General features: G+C 36.8%; 1 protein-coding gene across 2 annotated transcripts; it reads left to right on the forward strand.

Annotated features, from left to right (window-relative positions):
- The first annotated feature begins 5,634 nt into the window (after positions 1-5,634).
- On the forward strand, positions 5,635-21,296 carry LOC114103599 (protein-lysine 6-oxidase). Of its 2 annotated transcripts, XM_027949348.2 has the most exons (7): positions 5,635-6,651; positions 7,019-7,127; positions 8,418-8,555; positions 9,801-9,957; positions 13,537-13,632; positions 13,978-14,093; positions 17,811-21,296. In XM_027949348.2, the coding sequence occupies exons 1-7, from the start codon at positions 6,021-6,023 to the stop codon at positions 17,815-17,817; spliced, it is 1,254 nt and encodes a 417-aa protein (XP_027805149.1). In that variant the 5' UTR covers positions 5,635-6,020; the 3' UTR covers positions 17,818-21,296. The 2 variants fall into 2 exon arrangements, with proteins under 2 accessions (XP_027805149.1, XP_027805150.1); XM_027949349.2 differs by lacking the exon at positions 17,811-21,296 and having other exon boundaries at positions 13,978-14,097.
- Positions 21,297-21,701: the final 405 nt, after the last annotated feature.

Below are 21,701 nucleotides of genomic sequence, written 5' to 3' on the forward strand. Positions count from 1 at the left end.
GAGATAAAGCAAGAAAAAAAAATTCATATCTTTAAGAGCTATTGTTTAAAAAAATCTTTCATTCTTTGTTCTAGGTGCTATGTAATCAAGAAGTAAGATAGTAAAATGAGTATCATTATAATCATAAGAGAAAGAATTATGATTTTCAAAGTTGACATTAAGCACAATTAGGAACAGGTTCTGATATTCTGAGATCTATCATTTTATAGAAGAAAAGGGGGGAAATATTAAACTCCACTTAATTCCCATTACTTGGTAGCCATTTGTTATCTTGTTCTTCCTAGACCTTGTCAAATAAAATGAAAGTATTAATAACCACTAACACACATCAGATGACATTCAAGCAGAGGGATGACACTCTAGTGGCGGGATTGCAATCCGTGCTTGTGACCGGCAGGTGAAAGAGATGCCCAAGTTAAGCCTACATGCCCTCTTAACATATCTGCTACCAGCTCAGAGGATCATGCCTTGCTTATGTTAAATTAAGGAACTTTTAGGGTACTGGGACAGTGAAGTTGGATGCATGAAGAGCTGAAGAGTAGCAAACAAATATGCTAAGATGTGGACTTGATATTTGTTTTAGTCAGCTTTGCATCACAAAAGACCTGACATGAGAAACTTGGAAAAGTTTATTTTGGCTCATGGTTTCAGCAGTTTGATTTTTGGTCAACTGATTCCATAGCTCTGGACCTGAGGTGAGGCAGAACATCATGATGGAAGGGTGTGGCAGGAGGAAGCATCTCAGGACATGGCAACCAGGAAGCAGAAAGAGAGCTCTGTTCACCAGAGATGAAATATAAATCCTAAAGGTGTACCCCTAGTGATCTACTTTTTCTAGCCATACCCTACCTGCCTACAGTTATCACCTGGGTAACCCACATCAGTGGATTAATCCACTAGTTAGGTTATAGCTCTCATAATCTAATCATTTCACCTCTGAGTATTCTTGCATTGTCCCACACATAAGCTTTTGGTGGACACCTCATATTTAAACCATAATTGTAGTACGCGTTCTCCTATTGATTAGTCACAGAAATGATTCTAGTATACCACATAGATTGAAGAAGAGCTGTCTTTTTATCATGGGACTTTCCATCAGCTCAATCAAATAACTTGGTCTTCACTTATAGGTAATTTTGCCAACTACCAAATTACTTTGATACACTGCATTTCCAAGACCCATTCACCTGTTTAGTATCATGTCTTCTCATTTTTTCCATTTTATTAACGTGACTAAAATTCTTTATTTAATCACATATGAATATGCATTAAAGAAATCAGAATGAAATACTTTTTCATTCTTTGGAGTTAAATTCCATTTTTCTATTCCTTGGGTGTTTCAGTAGGATTGGGTAATCCAAACTGTTATATTTAAAATTGATTATTTCTGAAATTCTTCTATATACTTTGTTTACAGATAATCTTTTTCAGTTCAGGCTTGATACACATAGACAAATGTGTGCCAACTGTCTCCTTTTTATATTTGAGTGAATAACTGGAAGCAATGTGTGGCAGAAGGGGAAGAGAGGAAGGAAGGAATACAAACATGCTAATGACTTTGAATATTGCTTCTCCTCCATTCTACTCAAGTGAAAAAAAACAATTGCTGGTTCTTTATTCCTATTACTCTCCTAAGTACTTTTAAGTGTGTGCATAGTGTCTTTATAAATCCTCAATTGATTCCCATGTGTAAGATGCTTTACCTATCTCTTTCTCAATCATTTTCACCTTAAAAATCTCTAACTTTCCACTTCCCTTATTTTATTTAAATTACATAGTGGCACCAAAGCACACACATATATTGTCTTCACTGAGAAACAAGATTTGTATGAGCTTTCTGAGCCCCAAACAGAAGAGTTACGCTTGAATCCTAGTCCTTTTGACTATGGCATTACTATTCTGGTTTTGGTAATTCAGAGGCTCAGCTTTACAGTTTGGGCTTTCTGCATAATTCTATTTTCCACATATATGAACTATCCCACAAACGTAAATTAATTTGCAAATTCTAGGAATTCAACCTTCTGACAACTTTTATTTCTTGTTTAGTAGAGATGTTGCAGTTTAAACATGGATATTGATAAGCTAGAACCTCAAAAAAGGGAATCAGAATGATTCCATCTCTCTTTTTATGATATGCACTGTAAAACTGTCCACAAAATTAATATACTATAGTGAACATAACATTTATGTATATCTATACTGCACTAATTTAAAAAACTAGAATAGAAAAAAACTCATAAAATAGAGGGAAAGTAATAGGAGGAGAGAGGAGGAGAAGAAAAGGGAAAGCACTGGGGACTGAATTGGAGCAGATTGTAGTTAACTTTTGTATAATTATGTCAAAATGAACCCCAATTTTATGTATAACTATAATATACCAATAAAAATAAATAATAACAATTTTAAAATTTTGAAAAAGAGCGAGTCCCATGGCCAAAAGTTGTATCAGCTGTGTATCTTACCAAAACTAACATGTTAAAGGTATCTTTTATATATCTACAAGTTATCATCATCACTAATATTACTAGTATTATTATTATTACTTATTTCAGTGTTGAGTGTGAAGAAACTAGAGTTTCTCTAATTTTGTAAATAATAGTTTTGCCATTGAACAAAAAGCATGATGTGGCTAGATTGTTTCCCTCAGGGCTTGCAGACACTTTCTGTTGTCCCCAATGTGGTAGCCACATGTTTGTTTTTCAGCTGGCTGAGGGGTAGGCCAGAGAGAGTTTAGAGGAAATGAAAGAGAGAGAAAATGAACTAAGCTTTTCATTAGAGTATGTGACAATGAGTTATGTGTCATCTCCCCTGAGATATGTGTATATGTGTATCTGTTTTTAAAAGAAAATGAGTAGTGTTCACCACTACTGTTCTAATCAGTTATTTATATTCTGATAAAACTCTTTTAAGTCTGTTGAAGCTAATTTGAAAAAAAAAAAAGGTCAACCTCATTCAGTTATCAATTTTTAGTGTTTATGTGTGGAAATCATCACTAAGGTATACCACAATTAAGGGTAAATGTGTCCAAAGAAATGCTTGTAACCAAAATAAATGTATATAGAATTTTACTGCTGGACAATATGTAAAAAAAATGAAAATTGTAGCATGAAGGCTTTAACTCACAAAAACAGTGTACCTGATGTTTTTAAAGTCCAACTAAAGGAATTATTTAATTAAATATTAAAAATCACAATCAAACATTGAAATGACTGAGTTGAAAATAGTGCAAATAACTGGAATATTCATAAAAATCAGATATTCTTAAACTAGTAAAAGTTCATTTGAAAAGATTTAAGTTAATCTTTGAATATTACAGATAACTAAGAAATAGAGAATCAGCCATACAAAATAGGAAACTTTTTTTATACCAAGGATTGAACCCAGGGGTGCTTAACCACTAAGCCACATCCCCAGCCCTTTTTCTTTTTTATTTTGAGACAGCTATCACTAAGTTGCTAAGGCTACCTTTGAACTTGTGATCCTCCTGCCTCAGCCTCTCAAGCCACTGGGATTACAGGTATATGCCACTGTGCCTGTCCAGGAACTGCTTTTGTCTGCCACTCTAACGGTATGATTTACATAGCAGAAGTCTTCCCCTAGGAGTCTGTGGTCAAGTAATAGCAGCTTCAGGCTTTTTTTTCTGGAGAATAAGCTGAGCCTTTTCAGCTGAGAGATAATTACACTCTATCCCTTCCTGCTTCTCCTATAATTTCATCTGTCTGTCTAAATTGTATACACCTGTTTCTTCTTTTTTTTTATGCCATCCTCCTTAGTGGGTTTGGAGAAAGTAATTTTAAGCACTGCCGCAAGTCTCTAAAATGACAGCTAGGGATGCCACTGACTATTATTTAGAAAGAATTCACTGTTGACATGAGAGGATTTGTATTTGAATTTTTATCTTCATCATACAAGCAATAGATTTGCCAATCCATTGGCAAGCTTCCGTCTAATATCCCTTTGTGACCAAGGAGGCTGTGTGGTCATGAGCAAAGCAAATCTAATTTGACTCAAAAAGAGCCAAACCATCATCCTGGACTCAGAATCATGTGGTTTGATTAATTGAAAGAACCACAACCCCCTCAGTGTCAGTCAGAGTTCGTAGGTGGCAAACAACAGAAATTGACTCTGACCATGTTAAGCCACAAAGTAATGCACTGGAAAAAATGAAAGAAAAGCTAAAGAATCAGGTCTTGGAATGTACTGCTCAGGGGGGATTTACATTCAAGTCCTAACATATATTTTCTTTCATAATGACAGGAGCAATAATTTTGACCATGTGTCTTTCTACTTGAGATTTAAATTCTAGGAAGATGGTTTGATTAGCAAAACTAGGATTTCTGGACTCCTGCTTGAAGGGGAAAATATCATGAATGCTCAGACAGTCCCACTATGCGACTGGGGAGGGGAAGTTACCCAAAGAACATACAGTTGTTTTTAACAGAAAGAAAAGGAAAATGGATGTGAAGAGGTCAAATCAGCAGATGTATACCATACTACCAAAATATGGTGATTTGTTATGGAAAGACAGAGACCAACAGAAACAGGTGAATATCCAAATCTATGCAGACAGCCCAGAGATGAGATCAATAAAAATGTCATAAAAATCCGGTCGTATTAAATCAAACTACTTAGTAGCATTTTTTCTTTGAAATGACTCCAGCACTGCCCAACATTGAATGGTATGTGAATAACTAGTCTATGAAGCATCTCTTTCCAGTCAGCATAGTTTAATCTGCCTTCCCATTCTCCTTGTGGCCACTCCCACTCTCTTCTTTTTACCAACTCTGAACTCCAGGGTTGTTTCTTTCACAAACCATTTGTTTGGGTTGGAAAATAAATCAAACACCATGGTATACGTTATTGACCTTCAATATTTAACAGTGGTGATTTAAATTTCTTAAATCAAAAGTCTAATTAGATGTAGGAAAGACAAAGAAAAAAGTCAGATAAAAATGTTTATTTGAGAATGCCTTCTGTGTTCTCTCTTAGGCAGACTTGCTCTAGTTCCCTGGTCTGTGGTGGAAATGAAGGATGATTTTTCATTTCACTCAAGTACCAGGCCGGCATTTTCAAAAAGAGGTTTATTCAGCGGTTCAGCATTAGCAAGCTTTGTTCTCTGTAAAATTTGACTTTTTGTTATTAAAATATTCACTGTAGGAAACAGATTTGTAACCCATTTCTCATATTACCTACCCTCAGAAAAACAAAATTTGATATCCTGGGGTTTATTTGCTGAGGGCTCTGCCCATAAATCGAGTTGAGTGTACATTGGGAAATTTGTCTGGTTAACTCCTTTATGGATGTGCATTAGTCACAACCGCCCCCCCTCCCCAACACACACTTTCGCCCCCAGCACCTCCCCACCTCCTGACTTCCCGCCTCTCCAGGGCTGGTGACCTAATAGCATTTTTCTCCATGCATATTTTGGCTTCGTCCCATGGCCTGGCTGCCTCCGTCTGTCTGAGTCTTTTGAAATTCCTGCATGTTCGCCCCAGATTAAGCCAAGCGTGTCTCAGGATGTGTGTTCCGTTTTGTTCTTTCCCCTTAACGCTCCCAGTGCAACGTGTCTGGGGGGAGGAGGACAGGACAGGGAGAAGAGGGAGGGGCAGAGACGAAGAGCTGTCCGCCTTGCACGTTTCCAATCGCATTACGCGAACAAATAGCGGAGGGGCAGCAGGGCCAGAACGGCTTGTGTAACTTTGCAAATGTGCCAGAAAGTTTAAAATCTCTCCTCCTTCCTTCAACTCCAGACACTGCCCGCTCGCCGGGACCGCCGCGCCGCTCCCCGTCGCTTTCCAGAAGGACTGGGAAAGGGGAAAGACGGGTGCCACGTCCGAGGAGCTGCCCTGCCTGTCTAAAGGGTCTGCAGCCCACCGTTGGCACTGCTTTGTGGGTACTGAGATAACGGCACTCTGCTCGCCTCCCTGTTTAAAGATTTCTGCCTCCTTCGCGTGATTTGAGTCCCGTTTTAACTTTTTCTGAGAGCCAAGACCTCCTGTAGAGGAGACAATCCGGTGAAGATGCGCTTCGCCTGGACCATGCTCCTCCTGGGGCCGCTGCAGCTCTGCCCCCTCCTGCGCTGCGCCCCGCAGGCCCCTGGTCAGCAGCAACCACCGCGCGAGCCACCGGCGGCTCCGGGAGCCTGGCGCCAGAGGATCCAATGGGAGAACAACGGGCAGGTGTTCAGCTTGCTGAGTCTGGGCTCACAGTACCAGCCGCAGCGCCGCCGGGGCCCCAGCGCCGCCGCCGCTGGAACAGACGGTGCCGCCGCACCGCAGCCGCGCACGCCGATCCTGCTGCTCCGGGACAATCGCACGGCCGCAGCACGGGCGCGAACCGCCAGCTCGTCAGGGGTCGCCACAGGTCGCCCCAGGCCCGACGCCCGCCACTGGTTTCAAGCCGGCTACTCATCTTCTGGGACCCGCGACGCTGGCGCCTCGCGCGCAGGTAACCGGACGGAGCCAGAACAGCTCCCGGAGCTCAGTAACCTGCGGCCGCCCAGCCACGTGGACCGCATGGTGGGCGACGACCCGTACAACCCCTACAAGTATTCTGACGACAACCCTTACTACAACTACTACGATACGTATGAGAGGCCCCGGCCTGGGAGCAGGTATCGACCAGGATACGGCACCGGCTATTTTCAGTACGGTAAGCACCCCCAATCCCCAGGGCAGCCAGAGTGCACCAGGTCCCCAACTATGTGGCTCCTCTACGTGGCTGTCTGGGCGCGGCGGGCCCCGGTCCCTGCTGATTCGACCCCTCCCCCCAAGCCTGCAGAGCCAGCTCTGGAATCTGGTGCAAACCGCACGCCTGGCTCCTTCAGCTTATTTTTCGCTTTGCTTCGCAACCAGGGGCGGGGGTTGGGGGGTGTAGCAAATTCTCTGGCTTCCCCCAGCCCTACTCTGCAGTTCTGGTGGGCTAAGGATGACAAATAAGGGATCTGAAGGGACCCAGACCCGAGGTAACGAGGCGCTCGTTTGTATCACTGCTGCGCTTGTTGCGTGCTGTCATTTAGGTCTCCCGGACCTGGTGCCCGACCCTTACTACATCCAAGCATCCACATACGTGCAGAAGATGGCTATGTACAACCTGAGATGCGCTGCGGAAGAAAACTGTCTGGCCAGGTACCAGCTGGGATCTCGGTGGCCCGGCTCTCATACCTTGGTGCCTGTTTCTCTATTACTTCTATTCAGACAGACCAGACCTAGGAAATGGGACAAGGGCTAGGAATAGATAAAGTGATACCTGACCTTCTGGGCATGTTGACCTGCATGAAGAATTAAAAGTTTTAAAGTTTCTATAGATTTGCCTCAAATTATGGTGGACCTAATCCTTATCCTGGCGACTGATAGTCTCATATTTTTTTTCTAAGACTCTTAAACTTTAGAACTAATAACTTTTTATAAACCAACTGTACAGAAATGTAGAAAAACATATTGTAACAAGAAGGGCTTGTTACTATTCCCTTAGAAGATTGGAGGTAAAATTGTCATTGAGGCACCCTCATTGGTAAACCCAAAGTTTTCCCTTTTTGTTTCAGGTCTAACTGAGTTGTTTTGATATTACTTCAGCCAGAATAAGACCATGAGCAGCTTTGTTTTGCCTTTAGTCCTAAAATAAAATAGCTATTAGGATATTGGTTCTCTGAGTTTGCACTTAGGAACCAGCAGAGGGAGCAAAAGATGTTTTGATGGGTCCCATAAATATGTTAACATGTAAAATAAGGTCAGGGATAGTATTAGAACATACACTCACATGAAATATGTTAGTCGGAGCACAGTGCTGATCACTTGTACATTTCTTCCACATTGTACCTTTGCAATTGTCAGGGTAGGGAATAGAAGAAATTCAACCTCATTTTCATTCCTAAGTCTTGTGTCACTCACACCATTGTCTTCCTCATGATATTACAGTAGTTTCCTTGTTTTGAAGATGTGAAGTTGCAAAATTATTTAACTAAGTTATGTGTGTTCTTTTAGAGTCACTTTCTCACTTTATTTCTTAGTTATCTGTTTAAAAGAAAATATTTTGTTAAATTCAAAGTTCCTAATAATTATAGATCATTTTTAATTTGGGATAATTTTCACCTCAGTTGTTCTTATGTTTAAACTTGAATTGATTTATGATACAAAGTTGGTTTCTCACACATAGATTTTTAGTGCAAGTTTTATTGTGTTGTCACTTTTAAATTCTGAATTTTCACTGTTGTCTTTCATTCACTCAGTCATGAAGTATTCATTGAGTTCTGAGTACCCCAGAACTGTTGGGAGCTTGGCATTCAGCAATAAACAAAATAAACTGAACACCCTAACCTCTTGGAACTGATGGTGAAAGGATATAATATATGATGGAGAAGTTTTGTCTTAAGTTAAAAGTCTGTGAATATAATAATGTTTCTTTTTTCAAAATCACAGTTCAGCCTACAGAGCAGATGTAAGAGATTATGATCACAGGGTGCTGCTAAGATTTCCCCAAAGAGTAAAAAACCAAGGAACATCTGATTTCTTACCAAGTCGTCCAAGATATTCCTGGGAATGGCACAGTTGTCACCAGTAAGTACATGGGCTTCCTGACTTCTAAGTTGCTCTTTCATTTTTCAGATGATTATTGATGTGACAAATACAAGTCTTAAGTCTTATCCAAAAAGAGAAATTTGTTAAGATTTGTATTTAGAATTGTTTCTAAAATTTGACACAATCAAATAAGTCTGTCTTTAAGATCCTTCAACCAGTGATACCATTATCTTTTGAACTAAAACTTCAAGCACAGCTTTATCAAGACTTGAGAAGGCATAGCAATTGACTTCAATAACATTTACTCCAATATAGTTAGGATTTCTAAAAATGTTGATTACAGCCCAGATCATCTACAGTTAGCATTAAATAACATTTATTAAAACCACACATAGTTATCAAAAGGATCAGAGACCATTCTCAAAGGAAGATGTAAATTACATACTCCATAAGCTGAAAGTGACTTTTTCCATCTTTCAAAAGAGCTATATCAATCCCAGAGTGAATACCCCTGATCCATACTAAATATAAGGATTTTCACATAAGGTAATGCCATCATCTGCCTTGGTGACTTACCCAGGTGTTCTTAACTGCCAGGAAATCCTGATGTTTGGCCTTAAACTTTCTGAAATTCGAGCCACTTCTTAGTGTCTTTTCCTTATGTGAAAATATGAATAGCTCAACATCTTCTAGCTAACAAAATGAGAAAAATAGATAGGAGCTTTCTAATTTTTCAGATAAAATAGAAATATTTCATTCCTAAGTAAAAGCTTATGCAGTTTAAATAATAGTGGTGGGTAAAACATGCCATTATTTCCCTATTGCATTTTAATAATGATTTTTAAATATGTGAGAATTCTATTTTTAAAAATCTCCAAAAACCTTCTAGAGTCATGTGCTGCTTCTTTTTTGGAATGAGGCATCGGCATTGACAGCCAACAGAAATATATCAGAGAAAAAAAAATGGCAAAAAATGGCTATTTTTATTTAAGGACATATAATTGTCTCTTTATATTTAATATTCAAAGATAAAACAGGGTGTAAATAAAAAGCAAAAAATTACCCAAACTAAGTCTGTTATCCTAGTAGCAATGTTAAAAGCTAATAATTTTGATAGATGTCTGTCCGAGGAAAGTGGAGGAATCTAGCATGAATCTCTCTTAAAGAAGATAAACTTGACCCCATTTACGATGTGAATCCAAATTTGTGAGCCAACAAATTACTGTCCTCTTGGCTTTCTCCGTATGCAACTGACCACTGTCTCTTTGTTTTGTGGGACACTAGACATTACCACAGCATGGACGAATTCAGTCACTATGATCTGCTTGATGCCAACACTCAGAGGAGAGTGGCTGAAGGTCACAAAGCAAGTTTCTGTCTTGAGGACACATCCTGTGACTATGGCTACCACAGACGCTTTGCATGTACAGCACACACACAGGTAAGCTGGCACCCTGAAATCAGAACCCACAGGTTTTAGAGACAAAACAAGTAGCATACTGTTTTCTTTCTTTCCACCTCCTTTTATAAATGACTTCATTCTGAGTTCATTTTGTCAAGATGAAAAATAATATGAGAAAAGGTAAGTGATGGCTTGATGCATGTTACTTTTAAAGTGTTTCCAACTTTGCACCTGACCCCTTCTCATTGTCACGGGAGGTCAATATGTATCCACGATAATATGTTCCACAATGAGAAGCCAAATTTTACTTTCTGCAAATGTCTGAATGGTTCATAGCATCTGCACCCATTCTGTTGTCTTTAATTGATTATAAACAACTTTAAAAAAATATACCTCTGCTCCCTGAAAAGCCATTCTTTTTTTTCCCCAACTTTTATGCTTAAAATAGAATAGTGATTGAGGCTAGCAAAAGGAGAGGAAATAAGTTTCTTAGAAAGCACTTTAAACACTCTTTCTTTTAATAATGCAAGTAAGAACAGAAGGACACGTTTTTTTCTCCACACACATATATTTAATCCTACAGTATAATTGATGTCAGATGTTCTTTGGATGAATTTTTAAAAATAGTGCTGAACTAAGCAGTTTGTATGTCTTATAATAGGAAAATGTGTGTCAGTTAAAAGCCATGCCAGTATTTCCATATGAAACCCTAATTTGTAAAAGGACATTATAATTTTACTCCAGCCCAAATCTTGGCAAGGAGCATTAAATGCATATAATCCAGGACACAAAAGGATCAGCAGCTGGCAACTTGGGAAGCAAATTTCAGGTCTGCGGCAGGAAGCTTTCTGGTGACCTAAATGTTACCATTACTTCTTTCTCTGAGTTTAGACCATCATAGCAATTGGAAGGGAAGAAGGTTAAATTAGACATATGTGTGTGGGTTGGGGGATAGTACTTATTCTTCAAGCAAAAGGAGATGTAACCTACCCACATACTCTACATGTGTTTATATAGATTTCATTTACATTCATTTATCAAGTCCCATAGCATCTGGTGTGCAGTGGACCTGGAGTTTATTCTCCCTTTTAGAAAAATAAACAGTTTGGACAGCTCACTCTGAGATGAAGTATTTGAATCTGGTATTGTAGGTATTTATAGCATTCCTAGTGCTTCCATTCCTTGGAGTGACCCACTTCATTTTATTTGGTAGCTTTCTTGTCAGTCATCCTCTGTATATGTATTATTCAACAATTGTGCACCAGCTCTGGCATTATGAATGATTTATGTATTTGTTTTTTTTTCAGTAGATCAGTGTCTCTTGCCCTTGAACTTCATTTAAAGGAAAAAACATTCTCACAAACCTCAAATGTTGGCTTAGATTAGTTTTATTATAAACCTTCTGAAATGTATTCAAGTGTAAAACTATGTATAGCTTCTATATATTTACACTCTTACTAATTCCTGTTCTTAGACCACAATTTATATAGTAAATATATACAAAACTAAAAATAGTCACTTAATCTCTTTACCCTAATGTAGTAAAAAGTTGTGTTTTGCAAAAACCAAATATCTAATTTAGATATCCAGGGCTAGGATTCATATTTAATCTGTTTTAAAATTTTGACTTTGAATATATGAAATGCCTATATGCTTAATGGTCTCATTTCCAGTTTTATGTTTGCCAATTCAAAAAACCAGAGCTCATGCTTAAATTCTGCTAGCTAATCCTAGAGTGCCAATTCCAGCATTTATATTTGTTTATTCATTTATTATTTTTTATTGATTTTTTAAAAAAATAAATGACAGCAGAATGCATTACAAATTTTGTTACATGTATACAGCACAATTTTTCATATCTCTGGTTGTATTATTTTTGAGATGTGATCTCACTATGTTGCTCAGGCTAGTCTGGAACTCCTGAGCTCAAGAGATCCTCCCACCTCAGCTTCCTAAGTAGCAGAGATTACAGGTCTACAGAGATTCCATGTCTACCACACACCTGGCTAATTCCATTGTTTTCAAAGCAGTTTTGTTCATTTAAATGACTAATATTAAGGGCTGGGGTTGTAGCTCAGTGGTAGAGCACTTGCTTCACATGTGTGAGGAATTGGGTTCAATTCTCATAGAAAAAAATTTAAATAATAAAGATATTGGGCCCATCTAAAACTAAAAAATAAATAAATAAAAATAAATAAAAGAGTATTATTAAAATTTGTCTTCAATAGCTATCTAATCCAATGAATCCTTTATAATGTCATGAATGTAGTAGTGTAGTAATAGCAACAATAGCAGCAGCTAACACACGTATGATGTACCAGAATCAGAACTATGTGCAGTATCACACCAAAAAAAATAATTCTTCATTATATATTTACTACTCCACATAGATGACATTTACTACTCAACATAGATGAAATATGGACCAAGGTAGGATTCCGGACAATAACTGTGGAATGTGGTTTTCCCTGCTGCAGTTCAGATACTTTTGAGTTTGACTTGTCTGTGCTATCACGTGCTATATGACAGCACAGTTCTCACCACACTCTTCCCAAATCTAGCTACAGCCAAACCAGTCAGTGAAGCACACTAAGGTGATTTTGCTATCTGTTTGATTGCCAAAGTTATTTTAAGCATCAAAGCAATTTTGCGTGCTGAAATCAAATGGCAGCATTGAGTTAATATGATTGTAGCATCTTAAAATAAAAATACAAGAATTAAAATTTCTTGTGAAGAGCTAATAGAAATAATATATTCCCCAGATTCCAATTTTTGTTTCTTTTTATCCTGGGCCATCCAAGACACTTATTTATTTTTAACCTGAATATCTCAGCAAGTGGAATGTGTGGCATTTGCTAGTTTAGGTGTATGTCCATTCATTCAACAAAATATTTTAGTGATTATGTGAAATAGGGTATAGTATGGTAGTTAATGACAGGCACTCTGGATCCTGTTTACTTAAACAAGCTCAATCATTTACGAGTTATAATTTAGAGAAAATACTAGCACCTTCTTCATATAGTTATGAGAATTTAATTTACATATGCAGCATGTTTAAAATAGTTTCTGGCACATAATAATAATAAATGTTAGCTAATCAAAGATGCAACATAGATTCTACACTTAGGGAACTTACAACCTCTAAATTAGATATATTCTTACATAGTATGATCGTAACCCAGAGAAGAAATGGATAACATTGCAAAAACTATCCATGACAAAAATATCAAGGGTACTCTGAATATAAGAAGGTCATTTCTAAGAGGGGAAAATGGGAGAGGGTTTCACTAATAAGACATTTGAGTTAATTGCCAAGTGACCTTTATTCCTGCTCTGGTAATATTCCAGAATTTTGGTGGAGGACTATTTTGTCACTTAAGATTGTATTTATCACTGGTAAGTTGTGACACTTTTAAGAAGGCAGGTATATTTCTATTTATTTTAGTACTGTGTCTTTTTTAACCAGAGGTGCTATGAAGCCGGGTAATATATACTATAGTTTTATATCAAACACTTTATAAATACTAACTGAAAATTTAATTTACAAATAACAGCGTATACTTTAGCACAATCTGACCATTCACCATCATTTTAGGTGTTCTGTTTTGTTTGTTTTAGGGGTTGAGTCCTGGCTGCTATGATACCTATGCTGCAGACATTGACTGCCAGTGGATTGACATTACAGATGTACAACCTGGAAACTACATTCTAAAGGTAGAGGCCTTGGCAAATATGTAATTTTTAAATGAAATTAATAGGCACCATTCTGTAGACTCAGATGATGATAAATCATGATTTTGGAGATAGTTAGACAATTTCTAAGCAACGTAGACATATGAAAATATTCTTATTTTAAAGAACATCATGGGAAGTTATACTGTTTTCTTCTATAATGTCTGCAGAGTTTAACCACTTGCTTATCTTAAACTCCCTTTCCAGCTTGTGTTAGCTAAATCACTTGCTAATGATTCCCACATAGTAGCTCTACAGAAATAGAAGGGAAAATGAGTACATAATGATCATGAAATCTTTAGCACAGATGCTGTTTGTGTTGCCTAGGTCAGTGTCAACCCCAGCTACCTGGTGCCTGAATCAGACTATACCAACAATGTTGTGCGCTGTGACATTCGCTACACAGGACATCATGCTTATGCCTCAGGCTGTACGATTTCACCGTAAGTCCTGTTTGCCTAATTAAGTAATTTTCTTTACAAAAAAGTTTTATTTATTTATTTGTGTTTTTTTTGGCCAGGTATTATACAACAACATGTGTTTCAACTACTATAGCTTTCACTGTAAAGAAACCAAAGATCAAAATTGTTACATAGAATCAATGCTATCACATAATTAGAACTGATTTTTTTTTTTTTTTGTGTGTGTGTGTGTGTACAGAAAAGTGAGGACATACTATGGTTTTAGTCATCCTAAAGCTCAGTTTTCAAAATAAGACATACACATAGAACAAAGTGTTTACCCAGAAAGCTTGTGTGGTTCAGTATGTTAAAGTATTCAAAATGCAGTGCAGGTGAGATCATAGGAGCTCAATTGAGTTTCCTGCCCCTTCATACTCGGTGAAGGAGCTTTGAAGAAAGTCCTAGAGTTCTTCAAAGTACATTTTGAAAATCACTGTCTTTGGGTACAAGACAGTGATGAAGAGACCAGATGAACAGATGAAGAGACCAGATCCCTGGTCTGTGGAAACCCAGATTTCATAGGTTTATTTTTAGAACCACAGGTATTAAAGGGATATTCACAAAAGGAGAGGAAACCCTTGGTCCTGAAACCCTTTTTTGAATGAAGGCATAGAAGGAATCCTATCTACAAATGTGAACTAGGAGGTATTTTGATGCCTGCTTGCCAGTCTGTCCTGTCCCAAGCTATTATACTGCCTGTTCCACTGTTGCTGGGTAATAGATCATAACTGTATATGCACCCTTACCTTATACTTCAAATAATTGGAAGACCCATAGGGTGGTACTGAACATGCATCTGCTTTGCTTTGATGGAGTGGTACTGGTATCTTTGAGTCATGCAGAAATGTATAGCATGATTTCATATGGAAGTTGGGACAGGGGTTTGCTGCACGTGAACCTGTAATTTGGTGGCTTTTCCAGGCCCATGGAAGTCTGGTTGTGCCAATTTTGCCCTACACCTGGGCTCCTGGCCAGGAGGAAAGTGGAGCCTAAACTAGCCCTTGGTCTGTCCACAGAGCAATGCAATATTATTTGGGGTTGCATACACCCTGGAGGAGCCACTTTATTCACATAAAGGAGTAAGCATGAGCTTTACAAGTATCACCACATCATTAGAGATAGATGAGGCCCATGACAGCAAAGGAGTGGTACTGAAAAAAAATCAAATATATTCTTCTGAACATGCTGGTTCTATGGCCTATTGTGTGTGCAGTTTGTTATAGAATAACCAAAATTCCCATAGTATCAGTGTAATTTAACCCCAAATGATTTAAGGTGAAATTGGTGGATTAGTTAATTCCTTTTAATTTTTATCATTCCTTAAGTTATTTACTCATTCTCCATTTACTTATTTACTTGTTCTTTCACTATTGTACTGTGTGTGTTTGTTAAGGTCCCAAAGTAGATATTAGAGAGTAATGCAGAGATAAATAAATATAACTCCAAGCCCCTATACTGTTTCCCTGTAGACATATTACAGAGATTCCAGTATATTACTTATGAATCTCTTTGTTAATGTTTGTCTCCTGCCCCAGTCCATGAAGACCAGGTTCTAACTGCCTGTCTTGCACTGTATACCTACCTGTTGCCTGGGACAGGCCTGTCACCTTGCAGCCTCCCACTCAATACGTAATTAACAAACAAATCAAACAAATAACCCTATCTCTCAAGGACTTTAGAATTAAATAGAGTGAGTGAGAGAAATACACACAAAAATGTAATAGAGCCAGGTATTTTTCTTGTAATCCCAGCAGCTTGGAAGGCTGAGGCAGGAGGATCAGGAGTTCAAAGCCAGCCTCAGCAATAGCAAGGCACTAAGCAACTCAATGAGACCCTGTCTCTAAATACAAAAAAAAAAAGGAATGGGGATGTGGCTTAGTGGTTGAGTGCCTCCCTGTGCTTTCAATCCCCAGTACACACACACCTCCACCCCCCGCCAAAAATGTAATAGACAATACAAAAAGTCCCATGAAGGTAAATTAATATGCACTGAGACTGGAAGGACTTCTGCTACAAGAAGTTTGGTGACTCGTTATGATTATGGGCCTTCCAGTAAGTGCAGGTCCCAAGAGGAGACTCTTACTGCATAGGATGTGTCTTTGCTTTAAGTCAGTAGAATCCATTTAGTATTTTCAAATATCTGAAACAAATGGAAACTGTTATATTGCTCCAGCAATATTGTGACTCTATAAGAGGTATTCCTCCTGTGGCCACCTGCTTAGTTATTTTTAATTCACCAATGATCTCTGACTACAACTAAAATGCAAGAGGAGGTAGTTGAGGTAGAATTTTAATAAGTAATATTGATCAGAGGAAAATATGAAGAATTGAAATAACCCATGGTTAGTGACTCATAGTAAAATATAAGCTCATACTTCCTGTATGAGTGGGAAATCAGGAAAATGTAGCCTTTTTGAGTTGAGAAAAATCTGTCCCCTTCAGGAGAATGATGTTGCCTCTTCTATATTTTTACTTTCATCTCAGGCCTCCTTTGCTAGAGATCAGAGTTCAGAGGAAGGGGAGATTTCTTTGGGCTGAGATTCAGTAGTGGCTTTAGGTCTGTATTCTAATTGGGCCTTGAAGCCTGAAGACCACACTCAGGGGAGATAAGGAAGAGCATTTGGGAGGAGGCCCAGTTACGGGCAGCTACATGGCGGGAGGACGATGAAGGGCATATTTACAAAAAGCAAGTCTTCTAGTTTGGCTGAGCATAAGTGTCATGGAGTTAAGAGTTGGGTAAAAAGGATAAAAACATCACTTGGGACGAGATCAAAGGGAACACTGAGAGCAAGAAGTTTGAACTTTATTTTCTGGAGGCCATGGGGGAATTTTTGAACTTTTTGAGCAAAAGGTAGAATTTGCCTAAAGCCATGTGGTCAGCCTGGTGGCTTTGTGTGTGTCATTCCCATGCTGGCATTATTGTACTATTTTTTAAAATTTAATTACATATCACTGTCAGTTCACTGGTTGTTATTTATGCCAAGCACATACTTGAGGGCATTCTGTTTGATGTAAAAAGCAGCCAGTAAGTGAGTATGTGCCACGAAGGTGCCACCCCCCACCTCATTTTCTCATTAAAAACAAAATGTAAGGACCTGGTGACTCCAGACAACTTTTGGTTCTAATATACTAATGATTAAGTTCTCTTCTTACAAGACTTACTGTTTGGAAATTGATAGTTTATGGTTTGGATTTAAGTGCATTTTTACCTCTTTAAATGATGATGTATGATAACCATTTGAATAAAAGAATAGGATAGACTGTACTTAGCCAGTCTCTGCCTGTTAATGCATCATTCAACATTCAAAGCCATGTGGATAAGGATGAATGCAAGATGGTGAGAGGCCATGACTGCTTCTTGGTGGAGTGCCACTCTCGTTCCATGGAACAAACTTGCCTGGTTAGGGTGTGGGTCTCATGAGTTCTGCTTCACTTTTGATTGTTTCAGGGGTTATATCTTTTATGTTAGATGTCCAGACTGTAGGCATCAGCATACATTCTCTGCTCTTGATATAAATGCTTTCATCAAATAATTGTTAAAATAATGTATTAATGGTAATTTCACAAAATAATTATTGCTCAGGTGGAGGGAAATGGCTACATAGATATTTTTAAAGTTGACTTTAAATGTATCTATTGTATTCATTCATGATATTGTAACCAGTTCATAACTTCTCCTATTTTGTTTTCTTAATCTAGGTATTAGAAAGCAAGCTCAACTCCCAATGGATAAATCAGTGCCTGGTGTTCTGAAGTGGGAAAAAATAGATTAGCTTCAGTAGGGTCTACATATTTTGAAAAAAAAGAGAACAGAAAACAAAAAAAGGAATTTTTGTTTGGACTGTTTTACAACAAAACAAATAACTGGATTTGAACATTTAAGTTGGAATTATTTAGAAAGATTTAAAATACTTCTTCACAGTACTTGTGAGTTAACACAATGTTTCAATTCCATAGTTGCACAATTGGCTCTTTCAAAGAAATACAAATGTCTTATGTTCCTTTTGAAATTCTGATACAAAAGGGAAAATAATATTTTGAAGAATGAGCCAAAATTGCTTTGAACTGATTATCCTCTAAAGTGCTGGAACTTGAGTGAAACATAATGGTAATACGCTTGTAGGTGTTTTAGTGTAGATTAATTTAGAAATGATGATCCTACTATTTAAACAGATATGGACACATTTGGTGCTGTGGAAGGAACAAACACATTACTATTGGTGTCAAGAAATATTATATAGCAGAGGAATGGCAATATATGTATCCAGATAGTTACATCCCTATATAAAAATTATGTTTACAGTTTTTAAATTAGTAGGTAACTTTCTTTCTGTCAAGGGCACAATTTCATTCTGATTTGAGTCAACTTTTGTTTTGGAATGAATTAGGTAATTGAGCTGCCCGATTCCTGTCTGTTATTTGTTGATGCTCCTCTCCACTCTTAGTTTTTCTATAGGCAGAGACATTTTAAGTGGCATTCTTAAAATTACCATTCTGAGGACTGATCTACATAGGACATCTGTGTAACTCGGAAGTCATTCTGATGATAGCTAGGATACATCCAGACATGATATACATTTAAGCATATTGAAGTGTAAGCCAAATTAAAATTTCCTTGCTGATATAAAAATCATACAAAAAGTCTCAAAAACCACACTGTCTCTCAAATATAAAAAAAAAAAAAAGAATGATGAAAAACATGTTAGGATTTTCAACTTTTCTGCATGTCTTAAATTTTCAGCTATTAAAAAGAGTAATGCTAAATATCTTTAAATTATCCAGAACAGACGATATAGTATGTGTGCACTATGGGAAAATCATGCTAGGTTATTCAGAATTGGTCATACATGTTTTTGTGTGTCTTAAATATAGTCCAGATTAACAAGGCACATAGCACTATATATTTGAGGTGTGGATAAGGGAAAAGAAAGTACTTTCTGCAAAACCAAGGAATACTCCATAATGAGACAGCTGTGATTTTTATTTTAAACTGTGAAACTGTGTGCAACAACAGAATTTGGAAAATCTGTCTTTTTCTTAAATTCAAAAAGTGCAGGAAGAAATCAAGTTAGACTTTTAAGTTAATGGTGCTTTAGGAGAAGTTTTTCCTATATTAAGCAGTGTTAAAATCTCAAGTAAGATGTTTCCAGTACTAGACTATGTTAGGTAGAGTTTTAAAAGTGAGTTGGCATCCTGTCATATATGTCATAGAGTTGTAAAGTCAACACCAATTACGAATAATCATTCTGCGCTCACTGGGTACACAGCATGGTAAAAGGGATGAGAGGTGGACAGTCATCAAGGGACAGATACAGTGGTATGCATTGTCCTTGTTTGTCAGAGCACACAAAGCAAATACAGACAGAATTTTCATTGAGGTAGTATTTGAGCTATGAGATAGGTTCTGTGATGTACCTCTTTTTTCCTTAAATTGCTTTTTAGTCTTAAGATGGTAGAATGATCCTTTCCAATTGTAATCTTTTCTAATAGAGATATTTTAATATACTTGCTTTATTAAATAACAAAAACTACTGTCAGTATTAATACTGAGCCAGACTGGCATCTATAGATTTAACATCTATTGTTTCATTAAGATTATTACCCCTGTATTATAAATTATCCAATATCATGACCTTTGGATGTATAAGAGAAATCACATTTACAATTATTTCAGTGAGACCCTTTATCTGTCTCTCCATCCATTGCCCTTTGAGGACCTAATAAGCTAGATACTCACATGTAAGACATTGATACATAAAATAATACTGTCCCTAACCTCAATAAATATGAAAAATGTCATTATCCATTAGGTTCGCTTTATTTCATTTTTTAACAACCTACAGTACATGTTTATAACATTTCAATTTTAGGCACTATTATTTTTCATGACCATGTTTTAAAAAATAAGTTAACAGTTAATGAGTACATGAATGTATATATTTCTAATAATTAAAATATGTTTTGAATTCCTGAAATGTCCACCTTTTAAATATAGCATGTACTCTTTGGTTGATTCTGCAAAAAAAAAAATGTATTTCAATTAAGAAGCTAAAGATTCTTGCTTATTCCTTATGTGAACATTTCTCCCCTTTCCATCATCCCTCAACATTTACATATAAATGATAAGTTTTAATTTAACACACAATATTTTTTAACCTCACAGGGTCTTGTCTCTGAATAACCATCAATACTCACAGATAATGACTAGCTGGTAACAATTATCAATCTATTATTAAACTCTAAATTTTTTACAAAAAGGAAGTAGAAATGATATAAAGAATGTTGAGTACTGAGAAGAGACTAGATTTTACAGAAATAAAGCCTGTGAAAATGGAAAATAATTTAGTGAGTCTACTATCTGACGTATATTATTAAGTGCTCTCATAATTATTCAGACCACATCTGTCTTAAAGATGTCTTGGCCTTTGAGGTGAAGAGTCAGTCTCCCAACAGTGCCATAACATATATGAATATTCAACTTGCCTATTTCCAGAAAATCTTTATATTTTTATACTATAATTTTATTTACAATTTCTATCTAATTATTCACTAGGCATTATTTGTAATAACATTTATTTTGCTCTTTGGAATCTCATAGGACAATCACATTTATAAACATTCCCAATATTTGATATTAGCAGTTCACTAAAATTTTCCTGGAACTTGAGAATTAATGTTTAAGAGACAACATGAAAATGTTTATTTCCTGGTCAGGATATGTTTCCTTTTAAAAATAACTTTTTTTGATACTAACAAGAATATTGATAAAAGTACCCTTTTCTATATCTTTTATTTTTAAAATTCATATTCACAATCAAATACATGCAACCCGCAACTTAGATTTCATTCCCAGCCACCCAAAGTACTGGGTCATTTTTGAAAACAACATTTCATTTATCCTTCAAGCTAAAATGGTGCTGACTTATTTCAACTTGAATGTAAAATGCTTTAAGTCTTAGTTCACGGGTTATAAACAATTAATATAAAACTGTTTGCTGGGAACTAAGTGAGTGTCATTTGGTATTATAATATTGTTAATAAAATTTTAATTTCTCCCAAATTTTTCAGGAATTCTATCTGTAAAACTTTTGTACCTTTTTGAAGAGCTTTTATTTTAAATGCCCAGACACTGGCTTTATATTCTTCTTTGCATTCTCATATTCTTTTATTATATGCCTATACTATGATTGCAATATTATATAAAATGCCTTGAATAAATGATTTCAAGTGTCAATAGTGATCATTTGTTATTATTTTTTAAACAAACAAACCTTGATTTGGGGTGGAGATTTGTTGTTACATATAAATTTAAAATCTGAATTTCATTTTTAGTTAGAATATTAAAAGCTATATATGCGGTTGGTGGTCTTGCTTAGCTGCTTTTTGAATTAATAATTTATTTAGTAAGATTGTTTGCCTTGAAGCTAATCTAGGATGAACAAAAATCTAGCTGATGTCTTAAAATAGATTCTATCATACATGAATCATATATACTATGCATGAATGTGTCCTAACTTTTGTCACAATTACCAGCTACTTTTAAGGACACAGAGTGGGGACTGCAAAAACAATCATACTCTTCTTTTATGA

This window comes from Marmota flaviventris (genome assembly GCF_047511675.1).
Source record: "Marmota flaviventris isolate mMarFla1 chromosome 5 unlocalized genomic scaffold, mMarFla1.hap1 SUPER_5_unloc_3, whole genome shotgun sequence".
NCBI classification, from domain to species: domain Eukaryota; kingdom Metazoa; phylum Chordata; class Mammalia; order Rodentia; family Sciuridae; genus Marmota; species Marmota flaviventris.

Bases quoted from the DNA above. Each gene is read 5' to 3' on its own strand.
- LOC114103599 (XM_027949348.2), top strand. From the start codon at position 6,021: ATGCGCTTCGCCTGGACCATGCTCCTCCTGGGGCCGCTGCAGCTCTGC. The intron at 8,556-9,800 runs GTAAGTACATGG...GTGGGACACTAG, and splicing joins GAATGGCACAGTTGTCACCA to ACATTACCACAGCATGGACG. The intron at 9,958-13,536 runs GTAAGCTGGCAC...TGTTTGTTTTAG, and splicing joins CATGTACAGCACACACACAG to GGGTTGAGTCCTGGCTGCTA.